The sequence below is a fragment of the Delphinapterus leucas genome, chromosome 6 (assembly GCF_059928025.1).
Source record: "Delphinapterus leucas isolate spDelLeu-1000000601 "Yukka" chromosome 6, BTC_Dleu_Yukka2, whole genome shotgun sequence".
Classification (NCBI taxonomy): domain Eukaryota; kingdom Metazoa; phylum Chordata; class Mammalia; order Artiodactyla; family Monodontidae; genus Delphinapterus; species Delphinapterus leucas.
Genome location: NC_143134.1, coordinates 49860785 through 49875549, shown reverse-complemented (window position 1 = coordinate 49875549; position 14765 = coordinate 49860785). Strand labels below are relative to the sequence as shown.

The following is a 14765-nucleotide window of genomic DNA, read 5'->3' as shown; positions in this document are numbered from 1 at the left end:
ATGAATGTTTACTATTTCTTCTAAAGGTTCCATAAGATATAGCAGAAGATGAAGGGCATGTGAATCGACTCCACAGCCAAATACTTGAAAGAAGTATGGATTTTCATCCTACCTTCTTTCCTTTCTTACCTTAATTCACCTGACAAGTCTAATTCATCACACTGATACCATGTGATATTGAGGGGATAACATCGAAAGCATACCTAGCCTATGTCTCAACACTGTGCTAAGTATTTTAAATGTAGCACGTTATTTAATTATCTCAACAGTCCTATGAAGTAGATCCTTTTATATGCATTGTACAGATGAGCAAACAGGCCCAGAGAGTGAAAATTTTCTACTAAAAGTTGATAACTGGGATTCAAACTCAGGTCTAACAGAGACTAATGCTTTTGTTCCTTTTTATCAACACCCCACCTTCCCAAACTGGCTCATCTTCCCACAGCATCCATTTCACCAGAAGACTTAAGAGAAAGACATGATTACATGAAGGAAAACATGGCCAGAATTATCATTTAGAATATGAATTTAGCATGAGTTTTTTTAAGATGAAACACCAAAGTGTTCTTATATGCAGAGGCCTTAACAGATACTCCATGTCCTGAAACCTACAAAGGTCTTTTAAAAGAAAAGCTTGAGACTCACTCTCCACACATGGAGATCTAGGGCAGGACAAAAACTCAACCGCTCTTCAAAATGACACTGTTTAAGGGTACCTTCTCTATCTAGAGGGGAGGCAGAGACTGGTGAGGAGGGCAGAGAGAGAAGGCCTCTGGTGTTAGGGCCGTGCTGATATGCCCTACTCAGATAAACAAAAACCTGTGCTCTTTAAATGTCAGCTGGCACATCAGGGATAATCCAGCGTGCTCTTGGGCATCTCATCCTCACTTCAAGTGGCTTATGCAACTGTTCCTTCCAACTCCATGTCTGTTCTGGGAAAGAGTTCTGGTTAACTCATTTTTCTCCATCCCACTGCGTTGCCGGATGCATTTCCACATCCCCTAAGGCTTAGGCGCTGAGCTGGCTTGCCTATCCATGCAGCACTGACCTCCGCAAGGCAGCCTTCGTTGACTAAGGTAGGGCACCATGTGTCCACAAGCACCAACCGAGAGAAAGCAGCATATACCCCTCAACCCCCATGACAGCCTTTATTTTTTCATCTCTGTTTTCCACGGAGTATCATATAGCCCAGTTCCCGTCCCAGCTGATGCTGAGATGTAACGACTTGTCATTTGAGATATGGCTCATTAAAATTACACAGCACGAGTAATGGAGACCTCAGTGCAGGTGGGGACAGCAGGTAACTAGCCTTAACTTACAGGGCAGTCTCTAGGCCCTCTGGGCTCCCCTCTCCACTCCTTTTCTCTGCTGTTTCTTAGCACACTGGTGGCCCTCACCATTTTCCAGAGGTATCTCTTGGGATTTGTTGAGTGGGGTGGTTATTTACCACTGTTCTTATTAACTCAGCCACCAAGTCACTGTAGTATTGGGTTAACAAGCTGGAAGTAGGGAACTGTGTCTCTCCACAAGACCATCAATTCACCGGCAGCCAGTGGGGGTGAGGAAGAGTGGAGTCAGCTGTTTCTGCGTGGTTTCCATGAATAGACAACTGGATACACTAGGGTAGCATCAGAATCTAGAGAAGGCAAGCTCTTACCGCGAGTAGAACTTTAAGAGTTCCCATCAGTAAGGATCCAGTACAATTTGCATCGGATGTACCGCCCTGTCTGTTTTCACATCCTTCCCTGTGAGTGCTGGGTTTATTGTAGGACATTTCCTAAAGAGGATTTAACATGTGATGCAACAGGTAGGGGTAAGTCAAGGGTAATGTTGATTCTGGGCTAAGAACATCACAGACACGAGATGTTGGAGTAGCTGAGAGCACAGCCTGTAGAGTTGGGCTACTTTGGGTCTGAACCCTAGCTCTGCCTGTGTGACCCTGGGCACGTTACTTCATCTTTTTCATCTGCGAAATGGACCTCATAATACCCGCCTTACGGGGTTATTTTACAGATTAAACGATATGATGCAGGTAAAGCGTGGAGGGTAGTATGTATTCAGAAAATTGTAGCTTTATTATGATGCCTTCCCAACGAGTAAATTCTTAGGGAGCCAGCTTATCAGATCCCAAAGGCAAAACATGTTTCCAGAGTCTTAGAAAAACTTGCCAGTTCAAAAGGCAATCTTGGAGGCTTCATTCCTGGGCACTGAGAACTATTTCCCCATCCTCTTGAGAGGTCAAATCCAGGGCAGCTCACCCAGCACTGATTTTAATGAATGGCTTGTGTCAGATGTGACTAGTAAGCTATCTCCCCTCTTCCCCAGCTAACCTGCACCCAGTCACTGCTGAGGTTTGCCGGACTGACACTGGACGTGGGCACATTCAGTACTCAGTCTTCTGAAAACCAAGCAAAACGATCCTTCCTAGTAGCGTTCTGTCTAAAAGGGTTAAGTGTTCATCCCTGACACCAGGAGTTGGTCTAGCTCCTAGAGAAACACTGAAATTTCCCAAAGTCTTGGAAGGTATTTATGAACCCCATCAGAGAGCAATTCGGCAACGATTTTTTAAAAATCATGTTGATTCTCTTACAATGTGTCTTGCTTTTTTCTGGGGATACTGTTCAGAAATCATCTAGTGGGATCCAAGAGTTTTGGTTGACAGTTAAGTAGAAACGTATGCAGAGAGAGAGGCAGCTGACACACATTTGTTTTTTAGCACCTCTTATGGGGGCTTATGGCTCTGGGCTGGGTGTTTTTACTCACACTGCCTCATTTAATCTTTACGACAGTCCTGTGAGATCAGAATCTTTACACAGAGAAACGCAAGCTCAGAGGTTACGTGTTTACCAATGTCACACAGCATCTTGTAATAGCAGAGCTAGTCTCTGTCTACAAGCCCAGGGCTAGTCCTACCACACTGTAAATATATTTTGTTGACATACATGCTGTCTTACCAGTGTTACATAGATTTATATAAAAATAAAAAACCAGGAGGGAGACAATAGAAAAAAAAAAGTTAAAATTTAAAGGCTAATTATAAACTCGGTTCCCCAACATCCCATGTCTGAAAAGCTCATCCCTATGGACATTTTTATAGCCTTATGTTTCCTGCCACAATATTTTGAGAGGATGAAACTCAGCTGTAGTCTCATGGACACACTCCTCAGGCATTTCAGGGGTGATTATTTAAAATAGGGGCAGGGCTTCCCTGGTGGCCCAGTGGTTAAGAATCCGCCTGCCAATGCAGGGGACAAGGGTTCAAGCCCTGGTCCGGGAAGATCCTACATGCTGCAGAGCAACTAAGCCCGTGCGCCACAACTACTGAGCCTGCACTCTAGAGCCCGCGAGCCACAACTACTGAAGCCCACGTGCCGCAACTACTGAAGCCCACGCCCCTAGAGCCCGTGCTCCACAACAAGAGAAGCCACCGCAATGAGAAGCGTGCGTACCGCAATGAAGAGTAGCCCCCGCTCACCGCAACTAGAGAAAGCCCGCGTACAGCAACGAAGACCCAACACAGCCAAAAATAAATAAATAAATTTATTTTTAAAAAGAATCTTATTTTAAAAAAATAATAAAATAAGAACAAACAGAAACAAAGAAAAGAATCAGTTCTTTAAAATTTATACCGAAAATCAGCTTTTCTGAATTTTTTCCCACCCTAGACAACCTCCTAAAACCATGATTGAGAAGCCTTTCACCACGTGAAGGAAATTTGCAGAATAACGATTCAAGCTATAAATGGTAGTGGGTGACAAGGGCATAGATTTTTGGCCACTCGAGCTCAAACCCTGACTTCTAAATGACTGATTAGCTGTACAACCTTGGGAAACGCTTTGCTTGTTTAAATGTCAGCTTCCTAACTGGTAAAATGGCATATTTAATTCATTCAGTTATTATAAGAATTAAGAAAGATTAACAGTAGCATGTATAGCGCCTGGCACTTAGCAAACTCAATACATGTGAGTTCCCTCCTGGCTTCTCTCCCTTCCTTTGCTTCCTCTGCTTGCTCTCCCCTTCCCTGACACCCATTTATTCTAAAACCATAGAGGTAGGTGAGATCATGTCATTATTTTTTAAATTCCTCCTGCTCAAAGACTTTTTAAAAACATGAGTTGGAGGAGCGCTAAGTTTTCCACTCCTTTTTTTCTGAGTGTCAGATCTGAGATTTAAGTCCTATTATATAACAGAAAAACAGGGAACCTGGGGGCTAGAACATAAAAATTATTGTAATTAGACAGGCAATGGAATTTGAAAAAGTGGGTGGCTGTGCTTTCTATTTTTCAAACGTTACCTCTAAAAGTGGCTAAAGAGATACAATCAAAGAGGAGGTGGCCCTTGCTTCTGAAGCTACTGCTGTCTTGGGAGCTTTTGCAGGAACATCTGTTGGCTTTTTAACAAAGGAAGCTGGGAAGGATCAAGGGAGACTGGAGGAGACTCTGGTTCACGAGGGAGCCACATCTGTTTGGTATTCTCCCAACTGAGAAGGCTCGACTTCTGAAATAGCCCGGGTATCCGAGTTAAACCAGAATCTAGAAACAGATGAAAGTTTTTCTTTCCTCCATGTTTCAATGGTAGAGATCAACAGCTGTTTATATCCTTTAATACCTAACTAAGGGTGAAGCCTTCACATCTGTCTGTATTTTCCGGTTCTAGTTCCTCGGATCACAGTGGGGTGGAGGGGAAGTTTCAAACCCTCCCAATTCCCAGGCAAGAAGACAGAAATATGCCCAGGATTCAAAGCCGTAATGTGAAGCAGAACTCCCGAATTTCTCATCCACCCAGGGTCTGCTGTTGGCTGGGAATTCCTCTTTTACTTTATCCTGACAGACATCTTGATCATTTCCATGATAATGACTCATGGCAGCACCAAGATCAAAAAGAAAGAAAGTAGGCTGGAATCAGGGGGAGGAAGAAGAGGAGGAAATGAATTCTCAGAGAAAGTGGCTCCTAAAAGGCAAGTTCTTGTAAAGACAGCAAGAGTATTGTCTGAGGACAAATAGCAGAGGTGAGCAGGATACTAATGAAGACCCTCAGGGTGATGGTGGATGGTGGTGGTTTTTACTGACCCCTAACATTTTAACCTTGGAAAAGTTAAACAGACAAAATTAAACCCTGTGGAAGGCAAGGTACGGGAAATACCCAGGAATGGTGATAAACAGATTCAGAGACATTTGTTTAACTTCACTTTGATCACCAGTACCGTACACATGCTGGAACTTTATAAAGATTATTTTTCCATCCATCCATCCATCCATCCATCCATCCATCCATCCATCCATCCATCCAACAACTTATAAGGCACCAGGACTGGACTTAGTGCTGGGATACTCAAATGCATAAGACATATTTTTAACTTGAAGGGACTTATATTCTAAAAGATGACAGTCTTCACAGAGGAGATGGTATAAAGTTCATTTTTAAAAAAAAATTTTTGGTCACACCACATAGCATGTGGGATCTTAGTTCCCTAACCAGGGATCGAACTCGCGCCTCCTGCATTGGAAGCACGGAGGAGTCTTAAGCACTGGACCACCAGGGAAGTCTGAGGTGGTATAAAGGATGTATAAGAATTCACTAGAAGGGGATTCCAAAGGAGAGAATGACATGGATAAAACCAGAGAGGTAAGAAACAAACTGTTCCTGGGGAGGATGAAAAGCATTCTGGGTGGTTACAATAAACAAGAGGGGTGGGAGGAGCTTACCAAAAGTACAGATTCTTAGGCCTCACCTAAGAGATTCTGATTTAGTTGTTGAGGGGGAGGACCAAGGAATCTGCATTTTGAGAAGAAGGTCCAAGTAATTCTGATACAAAGAAAAGTTTGACAACTCTATATAGATGAACATTTCCCAAAAGATGCTAATAGTGTTCCATTAAAAAAAAAAAAGAAGAAGAAGGTACCAGGTTCAAATTAAGATACACTACTTACTAACATATTCTTTTCTTGGAGATGTATAATGCACATTAGTATATTTAAAGTCCTGCAGTAAAGAAATCAATTTCACTCCGCATTTCCCAAATTTATTTTTCCATGGGAGAAAAAAAAAAAAATCACAGTGCACCTATTAAGAGCTCCCAAAACACTTTTGTACTGTGCGGCACAGATTGGGAAGAGCTGAAATAGAGGATTCTGATCAGGTGAGTGTTCCCCAAGCACACTGAATGGCTAAGGAAACCATCAAGAAAAAGAAAGCAAAGTCAATCGCTCTGGGGGATCTGGCGGCATCCAGTGATTTCCTCCAAGCAAAGTCTAAAATCACCTATGATGTTCTATTTTCCAGGGAGATGGCCAGAAGCTTCCTCACTCTTAAGTAACACACCAGGCTCTGTGATGTTATTTCTGGTCAGCAACTCTATGTGGTAACCACAACTGCCAGAGAGAACAGAAGTGCCCAGAGTTCAAAGCGTCAAAGAAACAGAAGGGGAAGGGCAGCAAGGAGGGATCCTTGCCCACATTTATTTACCTTTACTGCTGTCGTATGTTCTGCAGAGTCATTGGCAGTTGCTTGTAATGCTTTTGGAAAAGACAAATTCCTCCCAGCTCCAGAAGAAGCCTCTGACAGTCAATGAAAGTGCAAAAAGACATGAACCTAGGAAACTGCTACTCTTCCAAGGCGCCAATTATACAGCCAGGGGAGTTTCTGAAACCTTCCTTCTTCCTCCTATGCTGGTGAGCCAACCAAGGGGGGTTGTGCCGCCATCCACCCCACTTCCTGCCCTAACAAGGGACAGCAGAGAGAAAGTATGTGAGGAAACTGGACAAGTCAACACGAGGATTCTGAGCAGATTGGTTTGTGTGCTGAATGTTTCAAGATGGACATACTGCCCTAATCAATTTATATACATTTTTTTTTCTGGTATAAACATAATTACTTCCATACAGCCCACTTCAACTTTCCATATGCCACATGGGGACACACATGCCCCATCTAAAGGTGATTTCAGCAATGTGTTTCAAACGCTTTTTTTTTTTTAATACCCCAACTATCTCAGAGCTTTTCAATAATATTTTCCAGCAGCATAAGTATTTTTTCAACCATTCCACAAATAGTTCCTGAGTGCCTAAAAGGTTCCAGGGCACCATGCTAGGTATCACAGGTACAACAGTGCAAAGAGAATGCTCACCCTTATTGAACCTAAGGCCCTAAAAACTGAATTCTGAATTCAACCTGCCAGGCTTGCAGATTCAATGATCAGCAGCATAAAGAAATATAAGAGATAGGAAAGGTCTGGTCTCTCCCCTTGAAGAATTTTATGGCTCAGAGCACAAAGCAAACAAAAGCATTTGCATTTCAGGTGTCCGGGTTGGTCTAGCAGCTACACAAGGGTCCAGAGTTAATAGTACAGACTGAAATTAATACCTATGATCAGGAGAGGGGAGAAGAGAATGCCAGGATCTTATTTCTCCAAAATGCCAACTGCCTGTTTGCTTGATTCCCAAGCAAATCCACGGATTCTCACACTGGGATTTCTTACCCTGAGAGACGAGTACCAATAATTGCACCGGGGTTAATGTAACTAACTAGTTAATTAGCTCCAAATTAAAAGTTTTACCAGGAGCTCTGGGTGGGTTTGGAGTCTAATCCTAAGGAAGCCAATAAGATCAAATCCAACTTTTCATCAAGTCAGTGTTTCCCACTATTTAGGTCTACAAAATAATTCTAAGTGGTCTACGAATGATTTTTTTTTTCAATAAGGTCCTTAGATCCGGAAAAGGAAATTGCTGCTATGTGACTGATGGAATTTAGGGAAACACTGATATAGGTGCTATCCGGCATTCAAAGGCAGTCCTGGAAGAAGCCCCTGCAAACCTTCCAAGCTTGGGTGGGAAGTGACAAAATAACCAGGAAGCTGGTCATGGACTTACCCACACACGTTGGAAATATGTCCTCATTGTTGATCTGGACTTCAATCCAATCCATGAGAAGGTTCATGTACTGGGGGGCTGGCAGTGCAGTCGGCTTCTTGTACTTGAGGTCATCTTGCCACCGATACTCGTATTTGGGGCCCCCTGACATCACAGGGCAGGTCCGCTCAGTGCAGAACTCACAGATGGTACCGTAGATGAGGTTGATCCGATTGAAGAAGTCCACCACGTGCACCGCCACCCAGTCGTTCTGGTCTTCCCCGCTGGGCAGCTGCACAGCTGCCCTCAGGTCCACGCCTGAGTTGAGGGATGCCTGAGCCCGTTTGTGGAGTTCAAACCTCTGCGTGCCAGGTTCAAATTTCCTCTTCGGCCGGAAGGTCTTGTCCTTGTTGAACACCTGCTTCAAGGCTATGGACATGGTCTTCTCCTTCTCTTCCTTCCCCCTGCAGGAAGCAAAAAGGCAACTGGGACTTCTCAATGAGAGATCACAACCCAACAGGGTTTTCCACTGCCAGCCCTCTGGCCCCAGTCTTGCGGTCTGCAGCTTTCAATCTCTTTTTAGACAGCCCCTTCCATCTTCCTCTTGAATGATTTCCCGGGGAACCTCATGTTTCTTCCTAAAGGCAGGAGAGAAAAGGGTCTCATTAATGTCCCGTTTGCATTTAAGAAATGACAAAGGCTTAGACCTGACTTCCATCTCACTTCCGGCTGTGCCCACTTCCATCCAGGTATAAGGACATGGAAGTTAAGCCAAACCCCTGAGAATCTGGATTGGTGATCAAATCATATGACCAAATAGCCAAAGGAGGAAAAGTATCACACCCTTTTTCTTCATGGCCTTGATCAAATCTCTGGAACTTTTCCCTGTGTGATCATAGTTTCAATGGACTGCTCCAAGGTGTTAAGGATGAGCATGTTAGTCAATGACACATCCCCATATGCTCCTTTTTAGAGCATCTGCCCCACCCTGCCACTTGCCCCTATTGAGTAAGCATAAGGACACTACCCCCATCCTCCTGGATACAGCTGATTGGAGCAGGGGTGGCTATCACACCTAGCGGGCTTCCCCGGGAATTTCGAATCAGGATCCAGCCTTTGTTAGACATTATCCCTGAGAAGTGATGAAAATTGGGTCTGCTTGACGCTATTTGCAATAGCCAAGACATGGAGACATGGAAACAACCTAAATGTCTATCGACAGATGAATGGATAAAGAAAATGTGATATATACATATACACATATATGCAATGGAATATTACTCAGCCATAAAAAAGAATGAAATAATGCCATTTGCAGCAACATGGATGGACCTGGAGTTTATCGTACCAACGGAAGTCAGTCAGACAGAGAAAGACAAATACCATATGATATCACTTATATGTGGAATCTAAAATATGACACAAATGAACTTATTTACAAAACAGAAACAGACTCACAGACACAGACAGCAGACTTGTGGTTGCCAAGGGGGAGGAGGGATGGGATTGGGAGTTTGGGATTAACAAATGCAAACTATTATATATGTATAACTGAATCACTTTGCTGTACACCAGAAACTAATACAACATTGTAAATCAATGATACTTAAACAAATTTTTTACAAAATTGGGTCTGCTTGAGCCCTATTTGGACCATGTGTAGTACAGTTGAGAAAGCTGGTCTGCAGAGAGGGGAGGGAGGAAACGGGGAGGTGCTGAGGAGAAGAGGGGGAAGAAGTGAAGGAGGAAGAGGAGAGAAAGAAAGATGCCATATGCACAGACAGAGAAACAGAGCCAAGGGCACAAGTGACCACAGGCAGAGGAAGACAAGAGAAAGAGAGACAGTGGGGAGAGAGTAGCTTCTTTTGTTCTTGATAGCCTTATAGGAACTGGTTCCATTTCCTCTTGAAGCCTAGTTGTGTTTCCAACCCTTGGGACACATACATTTTTCTTGAATTCGTCAAATATCTCATTTTTACTCCAGCTAACTTGAGTGGGTTGTTTCTTTCTAAGAACCCCTAACTATGACAGCATTTATCACCCTTACAACATGCCATCCTTTACATCCTAAATAGTGCTTTGAGGCACTATCTGATAAAACTTTCTGTGATAACGCAAATGTTCTGCATCTTTTTTGTCCAGTATGGTACCCACTAGCCACATGTGGCTACTGAGTACTTAAAGGGTGGCTAGTGTGACTGAGAAACTGAATTTTTCATTTTATTTCATTCTAATTAATTAAATAATTGATTGACTTAATTAATTAATAATCCAAAAAGCCACATGCAGCTAGTGGCTACTATACTGGACAGGGCAGCTTTGAAGTCTTCAGTGCTCTCTTCTCCATCACCTACCTCATTTGACCCTTTTAAAATTCTGGTGTGATTTATAGCAGATTTAGAATAGGTGTAGTAGATGTGTAGTAGGTATCATTATCCCTGGGTCTCCAAGAGATAAAATTACTTGCTGAACAAGGTCCCATAGTGAGTAGGGACACGGCTAGGATCGAAATTCACTTTTTGATTGCTAGCAAATGCTCTTTCCACGTAGCCTTACGTTCTAAAAAGTGATGCTCTTCAACCTGTCCCTCCTGCTGGTTCATGAAGCCCCTTTACCTACAGCTTCCATCCACGTATTCCCCAAAGACCACAAGTATCGACTGGCTGGAAGTGCAGACTATGTCCTGTGGCCTGGAAACAGAGAGGAGATCACTGATCCATTCATGGGTCAAACTCTATCCAAATGAGCCAACAGCTGTGGCCAGAGTCAGAAGAGTCCATCATGGCATCAGTTAAAACGGACTTGAAGCAGGATCCACTGATCCACTCCTCTGCTACGCCACACTCAGACACGGCTCAGTGATGCATTCAACATTTATTCCGGCAAAACAAAAACCAAAACCAGCTAAGACATTCCGACTGCCTCTCACAGGCTCTGCGCTTCACTCAGAACCGCTGATTGATTATTCAGCTGAATGCCTCTTCTGGCCACTCCCTGCAGCCTCCCTGCAGCCTTGGTCGGCTCACTCCCTCCCTCTTAAGCCCACCCTTCTTCCTATTAGGTTTTCACTGCAAGGCCATATTATCAGTGAGGTGTTCTTGTCCCTCCTCACCTGGCCTCGAGTGTACACACCCTCTCAAAGAGATCCGTGCGGAAAAGCGGGTCATGTGACACCCTGCCTTTGGCTGTCTGTGAAATCACATTCAGGGTACTTCAGAAGATCACCAGGAAGGTTATCACCACACAAACTCTGCACACTGTAGCAATCTCTTCTTCAAAAGAATACCATCCCAGGGGCTTCCCTGGTGGCGCAGTGGTTGAGAGTCCGCCTGCCGATGCAGGGGACACGGGTTCGTGCCCCGGTCCGGGAAGATCCCACATGCCGCGGAGAGGCTGGGCCTGTGAGCCATGGCCGCTGAGCCTGCGCGTCCAGAGCCTGTGCTCCGCAACGGGAGAGGCCACAACAGTGAGAGGCCCGCGTACCGCAAAAAAAAAAAAAAAAAAGAATACCATCCCAAAGGCTTAACCTGCCTGAAAAGAGACTTAAGAAAGCCGAGGGCCTTCAAAGAGCATTTCCAAAATAAAAATATAAGCTAGAGGTTGGGAAGATAGGGAAAGGAGGACGAGAACGTTTATTTTCTCTTAAAAGAGACAAGTCCCTCTGTGTCGCAAATGTTTAATTGCTGACAGTAAAGCAGCAACAACCCAACAGCCACCCCCTCATGTCTCCAGTAAATAAGACTTGCTGTTCTGTTATTCTGATAATGAGGGTACCATCAATCAATTCCCACAGTCCTCAGAGCAATCTCATCACCTTACATGACCCTCGTTATCACTAATTCTGCTGTTTCCCCAGGACCTGGCATGTCTGGGTGCACGGACACCAAAGTGGAAACCTTCCTCTGTACCAGTGCCAGGCTCTCATGGACACTACCAAGTCCCTCTGGCACCTCTGTTGAGAGCGTGTGAATGAGACAGATAATCATAGCAAATCCTCCTAATCACAAAACCCACCAGTGGCTGGTACTCACTATATTTAAATTTTTAAAAAACCTTGTTTGAGGTTTGGGAATTTTTCTTCCAGAGATACTTAGAAAACAAACTTCAAGACATCAATCTCTTGAAATGGATGGGTGTTTATTCAAACTTTTAACCAGCTTTAAAGTCACTCTTCCTTTTTGCTCCTGTATAACAGGCTTACCTGAGGGAACAGTCATCTTTGTAAGATTATTTCTCAACAAAGTCCCTTAATGTGCTGCTCTTGGCTACCATTTATTAAACTCTACTATGCACCAGATTTTTACGTATATTATTAACATTTTAATCCTCACTACAACTTTGCATGATGGATGATTTTATGACCGTTTTATATAAAAAGAAATTGAGGCTCAATCATATGAAATAATTTTGCAGAAATCACAAAATTAGTAGATGGTAAGGCTAAGTTTTGAATCCAGACCTCTCCAGTACTGAAATATATATGATTTTTTTCTCACTAAAGTTGCTTTAAAATCTCATGAACATCCTTATGTTTTCAAAGCCCCTTCACAGCTAGATGTCAAAGCTCCTCACAAGCCTATAAAGGAAGATAGAACAGGTGGTATTATTATCTGCATTTTACAGATGAGGAAACAGAAACTCCCATCTCCTAATGCTGTTCCAAATGTGTTCATCATTCTAACATGCTCAGACACGTCTCTCCCGGTCAGACTTTTCTGTCTAGAACAAAGTTTTCTGGAGAAGGGATAGGTTGGTCAGTGGGCCCCTGTGTTTAAAGACAATGGCACTCCAGGATGGATAAAAACAAATTCATCACACCACTGAATGACTGAACAAAGAGGCATCTGTCTGTGTCTTTATCTGAGTGTCAGATGCTCTACTGAGGCAGGTACACAAAAGAGTTTTGAAGTAAAAAGGCAACAAGAAATCCATCTATATGGGGATATATGTATACATATAGCTGATTCACTTTGTCATACAGCAGAAACTAACACACCATTGTAAAGCAATTATATTCCAATAAAGATGTTTAAAAAAAAAAAGAAATCCATCTAACCTTACTTTCAACCCAGAGCCCCAGCAGGACCCTTGCCCATAATTGACACTGTAGGCTTATTACATGGTTAGAGCAATGCTTCTCAAATGTGAACATGGGATCTTGTTAAAATGCAGGTTCTGGTCCAGTAGGTCTGGAGTGGCACCTAAGAGTCTGCGGGCCTAACAAGTTCCCAAGTGATGCCAAATCTATTGGCCCACGGATGACACTTTAAGTATCAAGGTCTGATCTAACTAAGAGAGCTTGCTAGAAATGCAGACTCTCAGGCCTCTCCCGAAACCTAGTAAATCTGAGCCTAAATTTCAACAAAATCTCAGAAGTATATGCTTTAAGGAGTACTGGGTTAGTGGGCTGCCCTACTGGCTGGGAAAGGGGATGACTAAATAAACTTCCGTTTGTTGTTTTGTCAACAGTTTGCTTCATAAACCTAGTTATCAGCTGAGTGTGCCTGCGTGTATGTGACAAAAACAATGAGAGACTCAGTGTTTTGAATACAATTGCCTTGACAGACAGTGACAATGACCAGGTCTCTTGATCTGCATTGATTTGGAGAGCACAGCCCCAGAACCCAGGAGCTTCCCAGCGAAGACCTTGTCATAAATGCCGGATGAACTATGGCTGCTGCTACTGCCATGGCAGCCTCAGGCACAAAAGCTGCTTTGGCTAAAGAAAATGTGGGACTAGCAATGACACTGTCGTTATTCTCTGTCTTTGTCCAGTCTCCAGAAAGAAAAGAACAAGTCACCAGCTTTGCCCCGTGGCTAAAAACTATAGCAAATTCTATGTTATGAATAACACCCACTACAATGCTGGTTCTTAAGAAATGTTTCAGGCTAACTGCTCATTCAACCAATAAACCTTCACTAAAGGGCCAGGCACCAAGGACACAAAGTTAATTAAAACTTGGGCCCTGCCTTTGAAAAGTCCACAACATGCTGTCTAGTCTTGAGGTCAGTTCATGGGCTTTTGCTTTTTTAGCTGCAAAATTAAATGCCCCAACATGGATCATGATGGGATTCCTTCACGGTATTACTCAGGTTAGGAATGAAAAAGACAGTGAAGAGAAAAATTCTCTTAGATTTCAAGTAAACAGCATAAATTTATTCAAATAAACAGCATAAAATTGACAGGCGCTCCATGTGTTCTCCATATTTTCTGCTAAATAGATCAATTATAGCAATAAAACATGTGCACTATAAAAATATGCAGAAAGCATTCAGCTGGGCTGCAAGGGAATGTTGACAAGGTAACTAAGCAACACTGGCAAGAAAAGTTCTTATTTTTCTTTTCCTACTGATGTCTTCTGACTTATTAGTTGAAAAATCAAAGACTCCTCACCAAGGATAAGGAAGAAATGAAACAGCTCTCCTATCCACTCCTGAGAGATGCATCCTCTTTAGCTGTGACCACCTCTAGAGATGTTGGAGGTACAGAAGGGCAGGCAGGACAGAAAGGAGAGGGACCAGAGAGATATTAGTCGGGGAAAGGAGGTTTAATGTCTCCTCTGTGGGATGAAGCACTCCTCCTGGCAGGGCAATTCACTACAGGAAGGCCATGAGGAAAATGGGGGCCCCAGAAGGACCCCACATGAGGGAGTCCATGCCACCTTCATTGCTGGGGTCCCAGGAGCTAGGATGGTGCCTGGAACAGAGCCGACTTCACTGAATGTTTGCTGAATGAATGAATAAATGACAGTGAATGAAGAACCTTTTGCATCAAAGTGAAACGACAAAAGTGAAACCAAATTGGACCTCCTACCTTTCATTATTTGGGGACTCCACCTCAAACTGTAAGTTCACTGCCTATGCACTGAGGTCAGATATTACCAACTGCTGGGCTGTCCTGAAAAGTCAAGACCTCTG

General features: G+C 43.4%; 1 protein-coding gene across 2 annotated transcripts in view; it reads right to left on the bottom strand.

Annotated features, from left to right (window-relative positions):
• The window catches only part of MOB3B (MOB kinase activator 3B), a 206345-nt gene that overhangs the window by 119686 nt on the left and 71894 nt on the right, over window positions 1-14765 (bottom strand). For both annotated transcript variants that reach the window (XM_089913116.1, XM_022551601.3), the window contains exon 2: window positions 7869-8485. In XM_089913116.1, coding sequence (XP_089769242.1) covers window positions 7869-8286 — 418 coding nt within the window. In that variant the 5' untranslated portion in view covers window positions 8287-8485. The remainder of the gene's footprint in view (window positions 1-7868; window positions 8486-14765) is intronic.